The sequence below is a fragment of the Miscanthus floridulus genome, chromosome 14, assembly GCF_019320115.1.
Source record: "Miscanthus floridulus cultivar M001 chromosome 14, ASM1932011v1, whole genome shotgun sequence".
Lineage (NCBI taxonomy): Eukaryota > Viridiplantae > Streptophyta > Magnoliopsida > Poales > Poaceae > Miscanthus > Miscanthus floridulus.
The window spans coordinates 57,615,515-57,634,120 of record NC_089593.1 but is presented as its reverse complement, the minus strand read 5'-3'; the positions used below and the strand labels follow the sequence as shown (position 1 = coordinate 57,634,120).

General features: G+C 42.8%; 3 protein-coding genes and 1 pseudogene across 5 annotated transcripts; 2 read left to right on the top strand and 2 right to left on the bottom strand.

Moving 5' to 3' along the window:
• Nucleotides 1-507: 507 nt before the first annotated feature.
• On the bottom strand, nucleotides 508-4,450 carry LOC136502594 (rRNA-processing protein FYV7-like). Its single transcript, XM_066497844.1, has 3 exons — nucleotides 4,096-4,450; nucleotides 1,142-1,248; nucleotides 508-1,013 (listed from the first exon to the last, which is right to left on the bottom strand). Exons 1-3 carry the CDS (start codon nucleotides 4,331-4,333, stop codon nucleotides 735-737), a joined length of 624 nt encoding a protein of 207 aa, XP_066353941.1. The 5' UTR covers nucleotides 4,334-4,450; the 3' UTR covers nucleotides 508-734.
• Nucleotides 2,509-9,072, top strand: LOC136503485 (uncharacterized; annotated as a pseudogene).
• Nucleotides 9,073-9,193: 121 nt separating this feature from the next.
• On the top strand, nucleotides 9,194-17,782 carry LOC136502592 (E3 ubiquitin-protein ligase MIEL1-like). The gene is made up of 12 exons (XM_066497843.1): nucleotides 9,194-9,377; nucleotides 9,642-9,729; nucleotides 10,584-10,628; nucleotides 10,719-10,751; nucleotides 10,834-10,911; nucleotides 10,989-11,032; nucleotides 11,610-11,650; nucleotides 15,957-16,039; nucleotides 16,106-16,197; nucleotides 16,316-16,385; nucleotides 16,770-16,808; nucleotides 17,152-17,782. The coding sequence occupies exons 1-12, from the start codon at nucleotides 9,301-9,303 to the stop codon at nucleotides 17,314-17,316; spliced, it is 855 nt and encodes a 284-aa protein (XP_066353940.1). The 5' UTR covers nucleotides 9,194-9,300; the 3' UTR covers nucleotides 17,317-17,782.
• Nucleotides 11,865-15,437, bottom strand: LOC136502591 (uncharacterized). 3 transcript variants are annotated; one of them, XM_066497842.1, is made up of 4 exons: nucleotides 15,178-15,437; nucleotides 13,194-14,791; nucleotides 12,987-13,105; nucleotides 11,865-12,903 (listed from the first exon to the last, which is right to left on the bottom strand). In XM_066497842.1, the coding sequence occupies exons 2-4, from the start codon at nucleotides 14,788-14,790 to the stop codon at nucleotides 12,514-12,516; spliced, it is 2,106 nt and encodes a 701-aa protein (XP_066353939.1). In that variant the 5' UTR covers nucleotide 14,791; nucleotides 15,178-15,437; the 3' UTR covers nucleotides 11,865-12,513. The 3 variants fall into 3 exon arrangements, with proteins under 3 accessions (XP_066353939.1, XP_066353937.1, XP_066353938.1); XM_066497840.1 differs by lacking the exon at nucleotides 15,178-15,437 and having other exon boundaries at nucleotides 13,194-15,140; XM_066497841.1 differs by lacking the exon at nucleotides 15,178-15,437 and having other exon boundaries at nucleotides 13,200-15,140.
• Nucleotides 17,783-18,606: the final 824 nt, after the last annotated feature.

Sequence of the window (18,606 nt, the reverse complement as noted above, 5' to 3'; positions counted from 1 at the left end):
GACGCCAGCGACAGCCCCACCGTGCCAATGCGGAACACGAGGCTGGCTGCCTCTGACGTTTCACTGAAATTTAGCTTATGCCAATGATGATTTGGTGTGAGAAAAAAATATTATTCGTTCGCCGGAAAGTACTGTTGAAGTTCAAGCGTAAAGTACTCTAGAATTTTACTACAACTAGCATTCGTTATTTATGTCAACAAATGGCTCAATTCTGCTAATGTCTATTATCTGAATGGCGGTTAGGCTATATTACGAAGAATATGGTAATTGGATTTGTACTTTCCTGACAAAGGACATGGGATATCAGCAAAGTCACAAGCCCATTTGCTCAACAAGCTTAAAACTGATAGTTAATGGAATCAACGATTATTTGTTTTGAGCAGTCCAGGTCTCCTCAGTTCATATTGGCCCTATTCGGCTTGCTGAAACTTGACTGAATTAACTAAAAAACACTATTCTAGCTGAATTATTATGAGAGAAAAATACTATTCCGATAAAAAAAAAACAAGCTAAATAGTGCAAATTATAAGATAAGCCGAACAGAGCCATTACATCACTTGCAAAAATGGAAGCGCACGGTACCAACAGCAGAGAACTCCGGAGTGAGATGATCAAATCCAAAAGATATATACAATGATGAAGCCACAAAAGTCGGTTACAACAAACAAATGGTTGCACGTAACTACAAAATTTGCTAGCACGCTTTGGTCTCGAAAGGCAATGGTGGTATCGTGTTATTTGCTCAGTGCAGCCTCTAAGAGATGCTCGATCCGGTATCTCATCACAGGTTGTCCAGACCTTGTCTTCTTGAACATCTTCTCCCTCAGTTCTTTCCGCTTTGCCTCAGACTTCTCCCGGTGTTCCCTCTTCGCCAGAATTATTGCATCCCGTTCTTTCTTAGCCTTCTCATCCTCTGAACGTTTTTTCTCATACTCTTCCTTCAAACTATGCGGAGTACCCTTCTTGCCTTTATGATATGGCTTTGGCACATCTTGGGCAGTGTCACCACCATCCTGCAAGGAATCACATAAAAATGAGTTGTATTTGTCTCTGAAGATCCAGAACAATTGTGCTGTTTCGAACTTCCGCCCTAAAATGTTCACCATTTTGGTCTAACTCCTATCACTGTAAGCAGAATTACCTCATGGATTGGAATTTCTGGATGGTTGTTTGACTGACTTTGTTGCTTCTTTGTCTTTTTGTACTTGCTAATTAATTTAGCATTCTTGTAGAATTCCCTTTGCTTCTCTGCAAATATAGAGCAATGGTTTCATGAATATATTTGGAAACCTATTAAAATAGTACTGGCAGGAACTCAAATAATTTGACAGAGAACTTTTGAAAACAGGTATGTGTGTATTTAACACCTCCAAGTATTGACTATTGAGGTTTGTCTACTTAACCATTAAATAGCCACGACTGCTCTCTCTATCCTTTAATCTTTACTAGCAAAATGTGTCCGTGCGATGCACCTGGAAAAATATAATTACATAGCTCTAACCCAATAAACCTCAATTTATATATTGTATGTAAAATATAGTATAAACTTCAACAGAGGAGATACAAAACTGCACCTTTCCAAATATGTTGTACCTTGCAATTATAATCTGGTAATAATTGGATATCTGATATAAAAGAAAAGTCTAGAGGTAACTCTCAAACAAGTTAGAGATGAGTAGGACCCGCAACAAATTAGAGATGAGTAGGACCCGCAACATGTTTTAAGCTAATTCCACATTCGTGCAACCGATTCCCCCGATGATGAGAAAAGGCAAGAATACCCAAAGAGGCATTTTGCCAGTACTACAAACTCTTTGTATCCTTTGCACATGAAACTATGAGATAATTATGAATACCCACTAACCCACACTTCGTCCTCTCTATCTGACACGTGGTTTGCCTTCTCCACTGCTCCTTGGAATAAAAACTACAGATGCTCTCCATCCTTATCTCTTCTCGTGTCGGCGCATGTGCCATGGACTTGGCCGAGCCTTTCCCTCTCCCTCTCCCTCCCTCCCTCTCTCTCCCGTAGTCGAAGATGCGCCATTAGAGAGGACGACACAGCTTGTGAGCTCCAATGCGCAGCGGCTCTCCAGTGGAGAGGTGTTCCAGTGTGCGTGGCAGCGACCAGAGGGGACTACGTCCCCACGCCGATGCAGCCACCATCACCCTGGCGCCCACTGCTGGACTCCAGAGTAACTCTGGCCACATCCATCCTAGGCACTCTACTTCTAGGCCACCCAATGAAAAACAAGGCGCGATTCCGCGCTCGCCTAGGCGCACTTCAGCGCTGGGCGGAGGGGTAACGCCTCACCTAGGGGGATAAGCGGAGAATAGGCGCCGTGCCACCAGATCCAGGAGCCGCGCCGCCCGAGGGAGGGAGCTGCGCCGCCGGATCCATTGCCGGGCCGCTTCCTCCGGGCATCCCTCCTCCCAATCCCATCAGATGCGCATCCGTTTGAAGGAGAGGGGAAGGGAGTAGAAAGGAAAGGCAGGCCTTGGGTCGTGATGGCGTGGGGGCGCGAGGCGAAGCTGCGGCAACGCATGAAGGCTGAGCCTACGGCCTGCCTGCCTGCAGCCGGCTTCCACGAGAGAGAGAGAGAGGTCACGGGAAAGAAGGGAGAAGAAGGTCCCGAGAAAGAAGACGCACTGCTCGGGCTGCAGATGAGATGTGGATAAGACAGAGCGATTTTGCGACTTGCCCCTCCACTTTGTAAAAAAATCTACAAATTTTCTTGCTATGATTTCCTTTACTGATTTCTTACATTCTAGTCCCTAGAACTTCTATTTTTTTAGCTATATATGTTGAGATAAAAAAAAATGTCAAAACGCCTAGAAAACGTCTAGGCTTGCGTAGGCGCGCCTAGGCGCTAGGCGATAGGTCACCGCCTAGAAACCGCCTAGCGCCTAAAAAAACATTGAGGCCACCACACGGGATCTAAGACCCTAGTGAACCTCTTCCTGGAACTTTTGCATGGCGACTGCACACTCCACGCCCCCACCGACTTTGACCTGCTGGCGCCACAGGTTGTTCGCACCGTTCACATCTGCAACAGCCAGTCCGCCACGGCACGCACCTTATGGAGGCAACAGTAGCTGCGATCAGATTGCCAAATATGTCCTGGACTCTGGCCTTGTTTAGTTGGTGAAATTTTTGGTGAAATGGTACTGTAGCACTTTCGTTGTTATTTGGCAATTAGTGTCCAATCATAGTCTAATTAGGCTTAAAAGATTCGTCTCGTGAATTTCGTCTAAACTATGTAATTAGTTTTATTTTTTATTTATATTTAATGCTTCATGCATGCGTCCAAAGATTCGATGTGACGGGGAATCTTGAAAAAATTTGCAAAATGAGAGGAACTAAACAGCACCTCTATGCGCGGCTTGGGCGAGCGGGTAGTTGGGCTCACGGATGGAATTTCTGGGTAGATAATTTTTCTCCTTTTAATATGGACATAAGTTTTGCAATGCTCCATAGCGAAATTGGAATGCATTTCTTCCTCCACAAGGTAAAGTGATCCAAGTATGGATTCAGATTCAATTGGAACCGTTGAGTACATGAAACTAGAGCCCATAAAATGAGGTTTCGATGAGAACTTATTGGTCTATCTAATCTCTCATGCATCATTCAGTTGTCTAAATTATAACAAAAGAACTACATTAACAAAGGAAGAATGTGTGACCATGTGTACCAATATTCTCGAATCTATCTAAACCTCAGCATGAATGATACGAGTTCAAGTAAATTCAGCCAAATGCCTCGCCGTAAGAGCAGATTAATTGTCAGCTGCGAGCATATTATCATTCTCACGAGCAGATTAATTGTCAGCTGCGAGTATATTATCATTCTCAAATTCCTCTAAATCTCAGAAGTGAATGATATGATTTCAAGTAAATTGAACCGAATGCCTCACCGACACCAGCTGATTAATTGTCAGCTATGATTTATTACTCAGGAAGCCAATGCAATGATCCATGGTAGCAAGTTTACCAAGAAAAAAAAAGCAGACCCAAGTGCACACGGCAGCGGTTGCTAGCTAGCTAATCCACGCTACAAACTGCGGCCAGCAAGCTCAGGAAGGTGGTGATACTCACTGATGAGGGCCGGGTTGTAGCCGGTGTTCCGGGACTTGGCGCTGGCGAAGGCGGCGAGGGAGAGCGCCCCGCCGCCGCCGACGCCCAGCCGCTGCTCGTTCCGCCTCCGACTCCCGCCGCCCCACCTCCCTTTCCCCTTCCCCTTCTTGAACCCTCCGCCGCTTCCGCTTCCGCTCTCGCCGGCCGGCGCGTCGCCGCCGCCGCCGCCGCCGCGAGTGTGTGGTGGCTGCCGCTTCATCTGCGCGTGCAAGAAACCCTAGAGGCGTCGGCGTTCTGGAGCCCAAGCTTGATGGAGCCCGTCGGCTTCCACTTGTTTTCTTGGCAGATCTTGGGCCCTTTGGGTCAGAAAGTGGGCTTTGAGCTATTTAGGCCGAATAGTTTGGCCGTCCCTTCTATGGGTCCGAGCGTTCAGAGATCTGGGCCTCGGCGGCGGCGCACCACACCGCACTTGCCGCGCTCGCCTAGGAGCAGGCGGCGTGGTGGCGGCGCAGTTCGCGACGCGTCGCATCGGGGCGAGGTCAGCGCCGGAGCTCTGATCCCGGCCACGGTCACGTCCCCTTCCGATGGAATGGGATCGGACGGATATGTATGAACCGAGCTCCTCTGTTCCATTTCCCTTTCCCTCTCTATTTCCCTTATCACTGTCCACTTTCGTTGCTTCTACTGTCTGCCCCCTAGAAGTTGTTGCTCCATGTGGATAAGTGAGTAGGTCTTCCGCAGTCATATGCAAAATCAACTGATCGGATGAATGCTGGTGGAGGGATTGAACAATACTGCTTTATGCTAGTAGTAGCAAGTAGATCTTGTTATTGTTGCCTGACCCCAGAGACGTGGTTGCCTCTCAAGTGGAAATGCAATTCTGCTAGCAATTTAGTTATTTTTTAGTTGAATTTTGCAATGTATTGTTATTGATCACAATATCATGATCATATAGATGTAGATCAAAATATGATTCTAGCGGAACCACTTTTGTGTAACTAAAAGGAAAGGAAAGGGCTCATATAGTTCGCCTAATTATTGGTGAAAACATACAATGTCAGTATCTTCACATATGTGTATCAGAACAGAAATACCCTTAAAACAGTAGGATGTCAATTAGATGATCTTTAGCACCTGGTATGGCCAATAATATGTTTAAACAAATTTCATGAAAGGATCACTACAAATTTAAAGGTTTTACCCATCACAGATATTTGTTGGGTAGATACTGTATTAAATTGTCAAAACATCCATATTATGTTTACATGCCGAAACAAGGTTTATTTTTCTCGATAACAATATAACATTGGAGTTTGTGAAAGCCTTGATGATTGCTTGATTTCAGTCTAGCAATACTGGAAGGTACAGGGTGAAATCGATTACGTGTTTATTATTATCCTGCCTTTTTTTCTTTCTATGTGGTATTCTAACATTATATATTTCTGTGATTCATGCTTCATCGGAAGGAATGATGTGAAATGTTTAATCATGTTTTTTTATGCACCATTGTCGATAGTGATACCAAACTTAACATCTTGCTGCACTGAGTTTGTTAAGTCTGCACAGTAAATTTTGGAGGAGAGGAAGCTAAATCAAACATTACTAGCCAACCATATTACATTGCTTGACTTTCTTGAAATCCCACAATTGATGGACACGTATGCATTTTATCTTACCATTCCCTTGTCTCTTTAGTTCTTGTTTCAGTTGTTTGTTATTGATATACTCATTTACTTTTCAGTATTCCATAGTTTTTTTAGCTGTTGTATTGTTGCTGAATTATGCATGGTAATCAGTAAGCTTATGCTTGTAGGTGTGGAATGGTAACTATGATAAAGCACTTGATCTAGAAGCTTTTTTAAGCAAAACCTCGAAATTGCATCCCGAGTAAGTTGTGTAACATGATTGCTATCGCAGATCTTGACATTAGCTTTTATATTAATCATTTACTCTCTCTGTTCCAAATTATAAGTCGCTTTGACTTTTTTGGTACATCCATTTAGCTATGCATCTAGATATAATAACATGTCTAGATACGTAGCAAAATTGATGAACCAAAAAAGTCAAAGCGACTTATAATTTGGAACGGAGGGAGTACTTTTTCCAATTGAAGTTTATTTGTTATCCCAGGATTAGCTGCTGAAGTCATGCAGTACAATCATTAATTTCACAGCTTCTCCAGAAACTTCGATCAAATATTCAGGTGAAGATGCCAGTGTAATAAGGGTTATTTATGACCATTTTGCATTGTAGAGATTATGTTATGTGTGTAGCTTAGTTCTTTGTTATATCCAATACTCTCGTCTCACCCCCAAATTGCTTGACTTATCCCATCTTGAGCACAAATGTACCTAACGTAGCAATTTCATTTTCTACAGTTACCTGAGTGCCTCCGTGTTGTAGCACATCTGTGTTGATTTGGAGTTTTCAGTGTGTCAGAATTGCGCTTACAGGTATTCTGAATTTTTTCATGTAATTTTCTTTGTGTGAGTAGGCTTCAAGAGACATTCTGCTTTTACGTTTTTTGGGGTTCAATTTATAATGCTGTGAGTTCTGCTACGTCTCCAAGTATATTTGATTTGCAGTAGTGCTCATGAGTTCTCCATAATGGCAATGCAGAATTTTTTGTAATGATATTTCTCTTCCTACTTTCTTACATCGTGCAGTCAAATGTTTTGGACAATATGATTTGAGCATCTTCATCTTAACTCTGATATAATTTCTAGTTCCTGAGGTGCAGGGAAGCTTTAGCTTTCAGGGATCCTTGAAGATCTGGACTAAAGGAATGTTTATGATTACCTCAAAGGCATGGTGACTTGCCACATGTACATCTATTTGATGTTGTTAATCAATATCGAGCAATATTTAACAATGATAAATCTGGAAATGACAAGAACTATGACGGTGGCTTGCTTTTCAGCTGGGCAATACAACAAGTTAGTAATCACCTCACCACTCTTCAAATTATGATACCAAACAGAACAGAAGGTGGGTCTTTGTCCAGCATTGTTGAATAATGCATGGTAAGGAATGGTGGAATGGCTTCTGATCCTTTTTCTATCTCGATTGTGGTTTCATACAAGATTTAGCAGCGATGTCTGGTTTCATTCATAAATTTGATACACTTCCATGTTGAAGTATTGTGCAATGGGTCTTGGTTTAGTCGGATTAGATTTCCATGGCCTCCTTCCACCAATCTTTGAAAAGGAATTGGTGTTTAAATTATATAATTTTGTTAGTGACCCTAAATGCGATACTATTGATGCTGTTATCGGCATTTGGCAGTGCAGTTCTAAATTTATTCTCAAAGAATGAGAGTTCAGTGGATGAAATTTTCAGCTGATGCAGTTTTCTGCAACCATTATGGATGTTGAAATACTGTTTATGTCTAGATCAACATAAACTGGATTCAGTTTACCGTGCTGTTTGAGCTTTTCAACCAACTTTCTAGTTCTTTTGACTGTGTCTTACAACGTTATTGGTATAACATCTTACTGACATTGTAATACCTTCTACCAAGCTAGGTCGTTTCGGATTCACACCGTTGGGTTCAATGGGTTGTGATGCCATCTGTTGCCTTTGTAGCAAATGGAGTTGTGGATGAGACTTCTGATGATGTGACTCCACCTTCTGTTTTAATGAGCATCCACCTCTTGCAGTGTTTGTTAATGGTAAGTTCTGCTCAATCATTCTTAGTATTTTGCTTCTGTCACTCTACTCGAACAAAACTTGTGGTTAACTGGTGTGTGTGCATGTTGACACGTCATGTTTTGAAACTCTTGTCTGCAGGTATTTTAGCAGCAATGAATGAGCTAAGACCGTGTGCGCCATTGAGCTTGAAACTCATCCTTGCCCAGGAGGTGTTCCAGGGACTACAAGCAATTCTCCGACTCTCTAGTTAGATACAACGCCATGCGGAGGATGCTTTGTGGCAATGAATCCGCTCTTTTCCTTTCACTCTGCCAGGCATTTATCGAGGTTTGTTTAGTTTCTCCATGATAGATCAGTGGTTTTGAATCTGAAAATAGAACATAACTTGTTACAGTACGCATGAAACAAAACTGAATGGCTCAGAGTCTTACCCATCAAGCCTAATTGTGTAAACAGTAAACATTCATTGTTTCGACACAGGGAGAGTTGACATCTTAACTTTCCATTTATCAGGTTGCATATCCCTATTGTGTGGCATGTTTTGGCCGATGATGCGACCTGAATGAGGCAACATTGATCTCAGAGCCATAAAATATTTAGCTGCTCATTGTTATAGCCGATACCTAGATGTTGTATTGTGAGTGTGTCCAACCTGGATAATAATCAATAATATGATCGTACAAACCATGTTCACCGCATGGTTGACTAGACACTTTCTAAAATCGAAGATCTGATTTATTTATAAATTCATCCTTGGAGATATCATCGACAGAACTAACAATATTAATACTCTTCTCTATCCGGTTTCATCCAGTCTAATCTGGATTAATAGCCTGATCGGCTGCAGTCATTAGGCTGTAGCTGCTGCAGACATGAGACCAGACCACAGCACCACGTTTCCGTCGTGAGAACACAGCATCAGGCAACAGTCAAAGGCAGTACTACCCTGCTGCAGCCATGCAGTGCTAAACAGTTTAGATTCGGCTGCAGCTGTACCACCATGAGTCCATGATTGCACTGCAGGCGATCAGGGCCTAAATTGAGTAGAAAAAGAGGGTGCAAGGAAAGTATCAAATGGAGTATAAAAACAGCAGCTGGAGAAGGAAGCCAAAAGATGTGGCGATGATGACTAGGCCGGTGATTTGCGTGCGACGGCCCATGCCGTTGTGCATCCCATCTCCTTATCCTATTTTATCTTCTTTCCCTTCGTTGTGACAGCACCAACGAATCAACAACAAACACGAAGGCTGAAAGGAAAAGTTGCAGGATTTACTAATCGTAAACACTTTACAATGTTCTTTAATCCATTTTTTCATGTAATAATATTTGACGAGACTAATTTCTCCGCTGCAAAAATGAGATTGGAAGACGGGCAGTCGGGCACAGTTAGCAATCAAAGCGGTGGGGCCCAGCTCGAGGCTCGATGAGTACTCATCCTGGATGGACCAATAAAAGGAGAGGAAAAGCAGCGCCTCCGCACCCTCCCTTTATCACGGCATTTTACCTGGAGGCCCCTGCTCGCCGTCGCTATTTACATCCCTGCCACCCTCCTCTCCGCCGTCGCCGCCGCCGGGGATGGGGGGAGCGCAGTTCCTCGGCGATAACGGCGGGGAGGCGGTGGACCGCCGCGACGCGGGCAAGATGGAGCACGGGTGAGCGACCGCGCGCGCCTTGAATTGAATCCTTCCTTATTCGTGCTCCCTTGCTTCCGACGACGGAATCTCGATTCGCTCCTTCCGGTGCTGAATCGCTCGCTCTGCACCACGTGACTGGTTGATTTGCTATGCTCTCAGTGTTCGTTTTCATGTGGCTGCCTGATTTTGCTCGTTCGCGTCCTTTGGTTTCCCGATCCAAGGTGGCCTAGCTCCGCTGTGCTTAATAATCCGCTCACGCCAGAGATTTGCTCGTTGCCGCAGGTGCGAGCATTACCGGCGGAGGTGCAAGATCGTGGCGCCGTGCTGCAACCAAGTGTTCCCCTGCCGCCACTGCCACAACGAGGCTACGGTGAGCTGGTGTCCCCTTTTCCTTTTCGCAGAGATCAGTGTTGTGCGGCTCTTTCGTAAGTAGAACAGTACTGTATAACTTAGCGAGCTTGCCTACTCGGGAACCTTTTGGCGTGCTTGCCAATTAGCTAGCACACTGGCATGCATTTTTGTTTGCACCAAGGGGACGGTATAGGCATACTTATTACATTTTGTGACCTGAAAGGTCAGTAGTTTGGCTGTATACTTTTGTTAGTCTTAGATATTGACTGTGTTCATTTTGGTTAAATTCTGTACATGATGAATCAAAATATGGAATTCAGTGGCAGTAATCTTGCTGTGTACAGAAGTAGTGTTCATGCAATAAATTGTGAAATAAGGAACAATCTCCTTAGCAGATTACATTTATGAATCTGTGGTTCCTGGAATGGGAACTTGATAGTAGATTTCTAAAATTGTGCCTTTAGGGCTCGTTCGTTTGGAGTCGTTACTGCCCGGAACGATTCCTGCTGAAGTCTGCTACATACAATTTAAATAAACATTCCTGGCCGAAACGGTTCCGGGACGTCAATCCCCGGGAACCGAACAGGCCCTTAGTCATTTTTGGAGCAATGAAACATAATGGGTGTACGAAATTGTGCCTTCTAAAATGGAACCGTCTGGTTTTGGCACTCTGGAATGGGAACTTGACAGTAGATTTCTTAAATTTTGCCTTCAGTCATTTTTGGAGCAATGAAACATAATGGGTGTATGAAACTGTGCCTTCTAAAATTGAATCATCTGATTTTGGCACTATATGCAAAGAACAGCTATTGCTAGAGCACTTCTTTTTCTTAAAAAAAAATCTGAAATGTATTGGTTCTTTCTTCACTGTAGGCTTCCGGAGATCGGCATACAATATGTCGTCAGGATGTTAAAAAAGTAAGCCTTCCATGTTTTCCTAGTTTCTACAATTAATTGACTTTACTATGTTCAGCATTTGTGGAAGATTAACTCTGTTCATTCCTGCAGGTAGTTTGCCTACTCTGTGAAACAGAACAGCAAGTATGACTTAAACTGCTGCAGAATCTTATTTAGTGCTCATGTCACGTAAGGGCTTAACTGAAACTTCATTTTTGCTATTTAGGTGTCACAAGTGTGCATAAGCTGTGGAGTCAATATGGGAGAGTACTTCTGTGATACATGCAAATTTTATGATGATGATGTAAGTTTTAAGTTTGATTGCTTTTGTATTTGCTTTGTACCATTCATACCAACTGATGCATGTTGCTTCTTTTACAGACAGAGAAAGGGCAGTACCATTGCAATGATTGTGGCATATGCAGGTGAGCACAACAGAAACTTTCACCAATATATAAGAGTCTGTCTACCCAACAACCATGTGTTTTATGCAGTTTCAACACATGAATTTTTTTACACCATAGAATTAAGATCCAACATCCTCCATCCTCATTCTACCTACAGCTTTCTTCTACCTCCAGACAATTACAAATCACAAGATCATAGATTCATAGATCACAAGAAACAATTTTTTTCTATGGAAGGACAAATCACAAATCGTAGGCGTCAGCCGTCTCCACACACGAACAGCCGAGCGATCGATCCAAGCGAACAGCCTGGAGCCCACACACGAACACACACGAACACGTACATGTGTTTTGGGTCCGCTGCTAATCACACACGAACACACACGAACACGTACATGTGTTTTGGGTCCGCTGCTAATCACACTCGTCCACACACGAACATGAACAGCCGAGCGATCGACACGCGCGAGGTGAAAAAAAGAGAGAAAAAATTGATGTGTTTTTTTTTCTCTAAAACACATGTGTGTTGTATAGCATTTCTGATATATAAATTATTAAGCTGATTTCTGATCATGTGTCCACTCAATTCAACCAGGGTTGGTGGCAAGGAAAACTTCTTCCACTGTGTAAAGTGTGGTATGCTTTGCTTCAACCAATTTGAATATGTGATTTTGAGTTGAATGTTCTTCCATACTCCACAGTGATGATTCAATGTTTTTCCATACAAAAAGTGGTGATTTTGAGTTGAATGTTCTTACATACACAACAGTGAAATAATTGAAGTCCAAATTATGTCACCTGTTTGTCTCTAATGAAAAATTTTCATGCCCCCAAGCAAGGTTTTTTTAGGCGCTAGGCGTTTTCAAGGCGGTGACCCCTCGCCTAGCGCCTAGGCATGCCTAGGCGCGCCTAGGCGTTTTCTAGGCGTTTTTCCCTTTTTGTATTTCAGCATATATATAGCTGAATAAATTATATAAATAATTAAATATAGTAGCAGAGTGAATAGTATAAAAGGAAATAAGGTCCAATAGACATACCTTAGTTGATACAAAAGTGACATTCATGCTTAGTTCATACATTGATACATAGTTGATAGTTCATACAATACAAATGTGATGTTCCTACAGCAATACAATGGACCATATCAGTAGTTAAAATGTTAAATACAAATGGACAGCAGACCATATGAACAATACATGTTAAAAGATACAGGTTAGATACTTATCTGAATGATCTTAGCCTTCTCCTATCCATCAGACATTATCAGCACTCAGCAGCAAAGGAAAGCCATTTCAGAACACAAACATGTAGGGATAACAGTAGCAGCAAAGAAAATTAAATGCATAGCAGACCAGTAGGACAATACAACACATAATTTAGTTCTCAAAACACAGAAGTACAGAACACAGGCACAGACTGCAGGAGTTCTAAGTTCATAAGTTAAAAGATACAATTAAAAGATAAACATGACATGATAAAGCCCCACTGCCATATCTTCTTCAATAGGGTTCCATATATTCATCCTCATCTTCATCAAACTCTTCTTCTTCGGAGTCAAATTCTTCTCCTTCATAAAGCTGTCTCACTCTTGCACTTCTACGCAGCTGAAGTTGTTGGTCTGCTCCCACTGCTTCTCCAATAACAGACCAAGGTATCCCTGTACCTTCCATCTCCTCATCTTCCTCATCTCTATAGACAACTGTTGCACATTCATCTCCATCCTCATACAGAAAACCCTGAGCTTCAGTTGTGTCAGTAGACAAGAGAACATCAGTGGTTTTCTTTGACACTATCCTTTCTTTCTTATTAATCAACTTGGAGTTGAATTGAATAAAGACCAATTTGTTGAGTCGGGTTATAGTAAGCCTATTTCTCTTCTTAGTGTGTACCTACAAATTAAACAATAGAGCATATAAATATTTCCATTCCTGTAAGTTTACTACTGAAATCTGGACATTAGATAGAGAGTAACCATTTCAAATGTACTCCAATTTCTTTCACAGCCTGAAGAGCTTGATGTCAGAGATAGGATCCTTGTTGCCATCTTCTGTAAAGCTGGTGTTTCAGTTCCATACAACCGCCACCAAGATGCTGAAATAAATGAGCCATGTAATGTCAGTTACAAACTTACAATAGAATAATAGATGCAAATAGATAACAGCCATGTAATATGAGTTACCTCTACCTGGGTTGTAATCATATTTTTCACAAGCCTTTGCAAGCTTCTTGTTAAATGGTCCTTCTCTATCCTGGAACTTCTTTAGTTCATGGTTGGCAGTCTGATCTTGCTTGTCCTCATCATCATTATAAAAAGTCTCTACACAACTAATAAATCCTTCTGTTATTGTTGGCTCATCAAAGATTGATGGGTTAGCATAGCTGTAGTATGGGTTCAGCAGATAGGCAGTCAAATGCAATGGAGAATCAAGTCTTCCTTTCATCTTCTTGTCAATAATAGCAATAACTTCCTTGTAGCGGGTCTCAACATTGCCATAGGCTTCCTTGATCTCTCTTTTTGCCTTCAGTAGTTCTCCATATAGGAAACCCATTGATGGCTTCACATCCCCATCAACCAAACGAAGAACTTTGACCAATGGCTCAAAAACACTCAAACACAACTTCACATCCTTCCAAAAGGTTGGACTCAATATGGTTGCTGTTGCATCTTTTCCCTTTTTTGACTTCACATCCTTCAATGTGTCCCACCTACTATGAACCACCATCTTTCTTAGTTGGTCCTTCTTCTCTAGCATGCTGTTCAAAGTGAGAAAAGCTGAAGCAAACCTAGTCACCCCTGGCCTTATTATCTCTTTCCCCTCTGTGAAGTGTCTCAAGCACTCTAATGTTCTTGTGTGCCCATAGACAAATATGGTGAATGCCTTTGCTTGGTCAATCACCTTCTTGAACCGTGGTATGTTGCCAATTCCTTGGAGCATCAAATTGATTGTGTGAGTTGCACAAGAGGTCCAAAAGATGTTTGGTCTCTTCTCAGCCAATAGCTTCTTTGCGCCCATGTTGTTAGAAGCATTGTCTGTCACTACTTGCACCACATGATCCTGACCAATGTCTTCAATAGCTTTGTCTACTAGTTCAAAGATGACTTCACTTGTGTGTGACACATCTGACATCTCTTTTGAGCTGATAAAACTAGATCCATCAGCACAATTAGTGCACAGGTTCATTATGCTTCTCCTCTTCCTATCTGACCAAGCATCAGTCATAATAGAGCACCCATTCTTCACCTTCTCAGCATCACGTTCTTGCAGCAAACTCTTGGTTCTTGCAATATATTTATGCACCTCATGTTTCCAAAGTTCCTTGTTCAGCTTCTGTTGCTGCAAAGATTCAGATTTTGTTGCTTTAGGATCAATAGCACGTGTCCACTTATCAATGGGTCCTAATTTGTGAGGCTCTGAACTTCCAACACAAGTCACTTCATCATCCTCTGTTCCAACCCGAGAAACATTCACTTCTTCTCTAAGCTCTAGTTCACGAGCAGCCTGCTGCTTCCTCTTCTTTTTTGCATCTTCTAGCGATTTCTTGCACTTCTCTTTAGCCTCATCTGTGCTCTTTCTGCATTTCTTCGCATTTGTTCCAACATTGGCCACATGTTCCTTCAACCGATGGATCCCTCCTTGGCTCCGATGACCACAGAACTTGCACTCGACCTTGTCCTTATTGTTTGGATCCACCAGAAACCCATACTCCCATCCCACATCATCTGAATTCCTTTTCAGGACATTCACTTCCTCCGGAGCAACTTCTTGCTCCGACATTCTACATGAAGAGAATGCAGAGGCATATGAAACTATAATTCTACAAACATGCAAAGGCATATAACAGCAATTCAAGAAATTAAGCTGCAATCTACAAACATGCAGATAGTAGGTACACAACAGACATCAATCATTCAGATTTCAGGCATATTAGATAGCAGATGTTAGTACATCACAGATGCAGATAATAGATGCTAGATACAGAGCAAGAACAACAGGCATTCAGGCATATTATATAGCATCAACCAGATGTCCAAAGGTAGTAGGTAAACAGCAGCAGCACACAGGCACACCGCACACAGCAGAACAACACAGGCGTACAGAGCAGGAAGATGGAAGGGAGCAGTCGAGCAGAGGAGAGAGGAGCAGGGGGTGGGTAGACCTCACCTTGGGCTTGTGGAAGGCCGAAGGCGGCGACGAGGACCTCTGGACTCAGTGACTCCCTCCCCTGGTGGGCTCGAGGAGGAGCTCTGGACTCGCCTCCACCCTTCCCTGCAACGAGCCTCGGCGGGACACCAATTTCGCCGGTGCTACGGGTGGCGACCGGCAGGAGAGATGAAGACCGGCGGCGGACAGCAGTGAGGATCTCCTTCTCCTATTCTCCTCTCTCTCTCTATGTCTCTGTCTCTCTCTAATCCGGCGCTCTGCTCTTTTCCTTCCCGCGCAGCTGCTTTCTTTCCCGCGCTGTCGCCCGCTCTCGCGCGTGCGCGCTCCCGCCCGCTCTCGCGCGTGCGCGCTCCAGCCCGCGAAAACAGAGTCCCGCGCCCGCGCGCTCCCGCCCAGCCGCCGCCTCGTCCGCCTACTCGCCGCCCAGGCGCCGCGGAGGCGTCGCGGAACGCCGCGGAGGCACGCGGAACGCCGCGGAGGCGCGCGGACCGCCTAGATGTACGCCTACCCCCGTAGGCGCCGCGGTAGGCCTCCGCCCAGCGCCTAGTCGCGCCTAGGCGACCGTGGAATCTCGCCTTGCCGAACATTGCCCCCAAGTTGATGTCTGCAGATTGTATCAGTATAAATTAATATTCACCATCTAGGGCGATTGAAATTCAGCAACAAAGAAACAATATTCTAAATTTTATGTTCACTGGTAAAACTCTGCATGTGTCTATTCTTTGTGTGTTAATGCTTACATGTTCTATTTCTTCCTGTTCCTTTTCTGCAATGCACAGGGTCTTGCTATTCTGTTGTACTGCGTGATAACCATCAATGTGTGGAGAACTCAATGAGGCAGAATTGCCCAATCTGTTATGAGGTAACATCGATAGCTTGCGCTGCTTCTGAAGCTATCTAGATATTATAACCGGAACTATTTCTGCAGTATCTATTTGATTCATTACAAGGAACAAGAGTTCTTAACTGTGGACACACAATGCACTTGACATGTTTTGAAGAGATGGTGGAGCATAACAAGTAAATCTCTACACCTTTATTAATATAGAATTATATTGATACTTCATTTTCGTTCTTTGAACATACTCTCTGAGACAGTTTTGTTTATGGTAACTTCTATCGGCATTTGATTGTACAGATACACTTGTCCAATATGCTCTAAAACAGCTCTTGACTTGACACGCCATTGGGAAATGTTGGATCAAGAGGTACTATATTTCTTTTCTGATGATAGCAGCTTGTATACTGACAGAGAAACAGTCTTTTTTTTTTTTTTTTTTTTTTTTTTTTTTTTTTTTTTGTGAAATGACAGAGAAACAGTCTTTGGTAGTAACTTAAAATTCAGAATCTAGGATGTGTGTTCCAGTCTATTACCGGAAATAATTTGGAAGCTATGCCAGAAAAACAAAACTTTTCAGCAATCAGGAGACATTCCTTCCAGATGAGATGATATAGTAAAATTAGTAATAGCATTTGGTTGGATAAGAAAAGGGTCAATTGTGTGCTGATTTTTTTTTGTTCTGGGCAACTATATTACGGTGCTTCCTGGTGCTTGCTGAATGACTGATGGTTAGTTCCTTGTCATTTTGTAGATCGAAGCGACAATCATGCCTCCTGTATATCGGTACAAGGTATTCTTTATTCCTTTCTGGCGTACCTATGCAGCCCAACTCCCAGCTAGCTTAGTACATTAACCAAAGGATAATTATTTCATAACTTAGTTATTGGTATGTAAATTAGAAACCTTCACTGATTGGCATTTTTCATAACCTACCTAGAAAACCTCTCTGCAGTATTATACTGATGAATCATCTATGCTAGTGGAATAATAACCATCCTAAAGGAGGGAGCTCCCTTATATTGACGTTCTGTTCTATTTTGGCTAGCCATTTGAATAGATCCGAAGATAATATAGCCATGCTGGTTCATTTGATGTAACTAAAGCTTTTGTCCTATGTGTGAAAAAAATGGCAGATTTGGGTGCTTTGCAACGACTGCAACAAGGTCTCAGAGGTGAACTTTCATGTGATTGGCCACAAGTGCAGCCACTGCAGCTCGTACAACACTCGATCAACATCGCGCCCTGCAGATTCATCGGGAAGCAGCTCACCTTCGACAGACTCATCGGACAACATGTAGAGAACCAGTGCCAGAATCAATATGCAGCATGTTCGTTTGGTTGTGGCTTGTCGTAAACGATCGTAAATTTCCAGCCAGAACAATATTTTTCTCTCACATAAACCAGCCAGCAGTACTTCTTCACGAACCAGCAACTATACGAACCAGCCAACCGAACAGGCTGATGATAGAAGTGAAGAAGGAACATTGTTTCGCGGCTTGCGTGCCTTGAAAACTTGAAGACTCCCAGCCGTTTATTAGCCCTTGTTTTGACGAGATTCAACTCATTCCATGAGTCTTGGCTGTCGTGGGAAATTCCAGCTTGGGCATTGCTGGGTTAACCCACATGGCCAGCGTAGATGTTTGTTGAATCTTGGTCGCAGCCAGCCGTGATTGTATCACCGTGGGTGAAAACCCAGCATGTTATGAATCGCACACTTACTGTAAGCTATATAGCAGAAGATGGGTACGGGGTACCCCTGACTGATGCCTTGTCTGTTTGTGTGCTTGTGCTGAACTGTTTCTGAATTGCCCGCTATATATTGTGTTTGTGTTTTCTGATGATTCGTCAGGGACCGCAAAGTGTGCGGTGAAATTGTAATGGCATTACGCACTTGCAATGAATAAGTAAAATCTTATAATAGAAGTATTTATTGATGGCAAGCTGTGAAAAATCACCAGTCGATGATAGGTGGTGGACCTGCTGACCGCAAATTCAACCTGCCCGCGGCAAACCCTCTGCCGGACGGAGGGACACTGCCGCCGCAGCCCTCCTCGCCACGTGCCGCCGACCTGCCACCGCGTGCTCTGACCTGGCCGTCTTCACCAAGGTACGTAAGCGCCCTCCCTGCTTCGCTTACTTGCTCTCATGTGGCAACTTCGCCGGATTGCCTACCCTGCCATTGTTAAGGTTCAGCCCGGCCGTTTTGTAACACCTAAAATTTACTTTTTTTTGAAATAGAGTTAAAATATTTTAATTTGGTATTTTTGTGCTCATAAAAACATAGGAAATAATAATTTTCATTAAATTAAAATTTATCATAAGGCTTAGCAACATTTTTGTGCATTCATGCCATTGCATTTTGTTTACTGTGATGAGTGGTTGAATCCAAAATTCAAAATGAAAACCAAATGCTTTTGAAAATGAATTTAAAAATGACTTTGAAGTAAAAGAAAAGAAAATAAAAAGAGTTTAAAAGGGTTGTAAAATTTATTTTTGGAAGCCTACTAAAATTGCTCATTTTTATTTGAATTGAAAAATATATTGGAAACTATATTTAAATTTAAATTTGGATTGAAAAAGAGAAATAG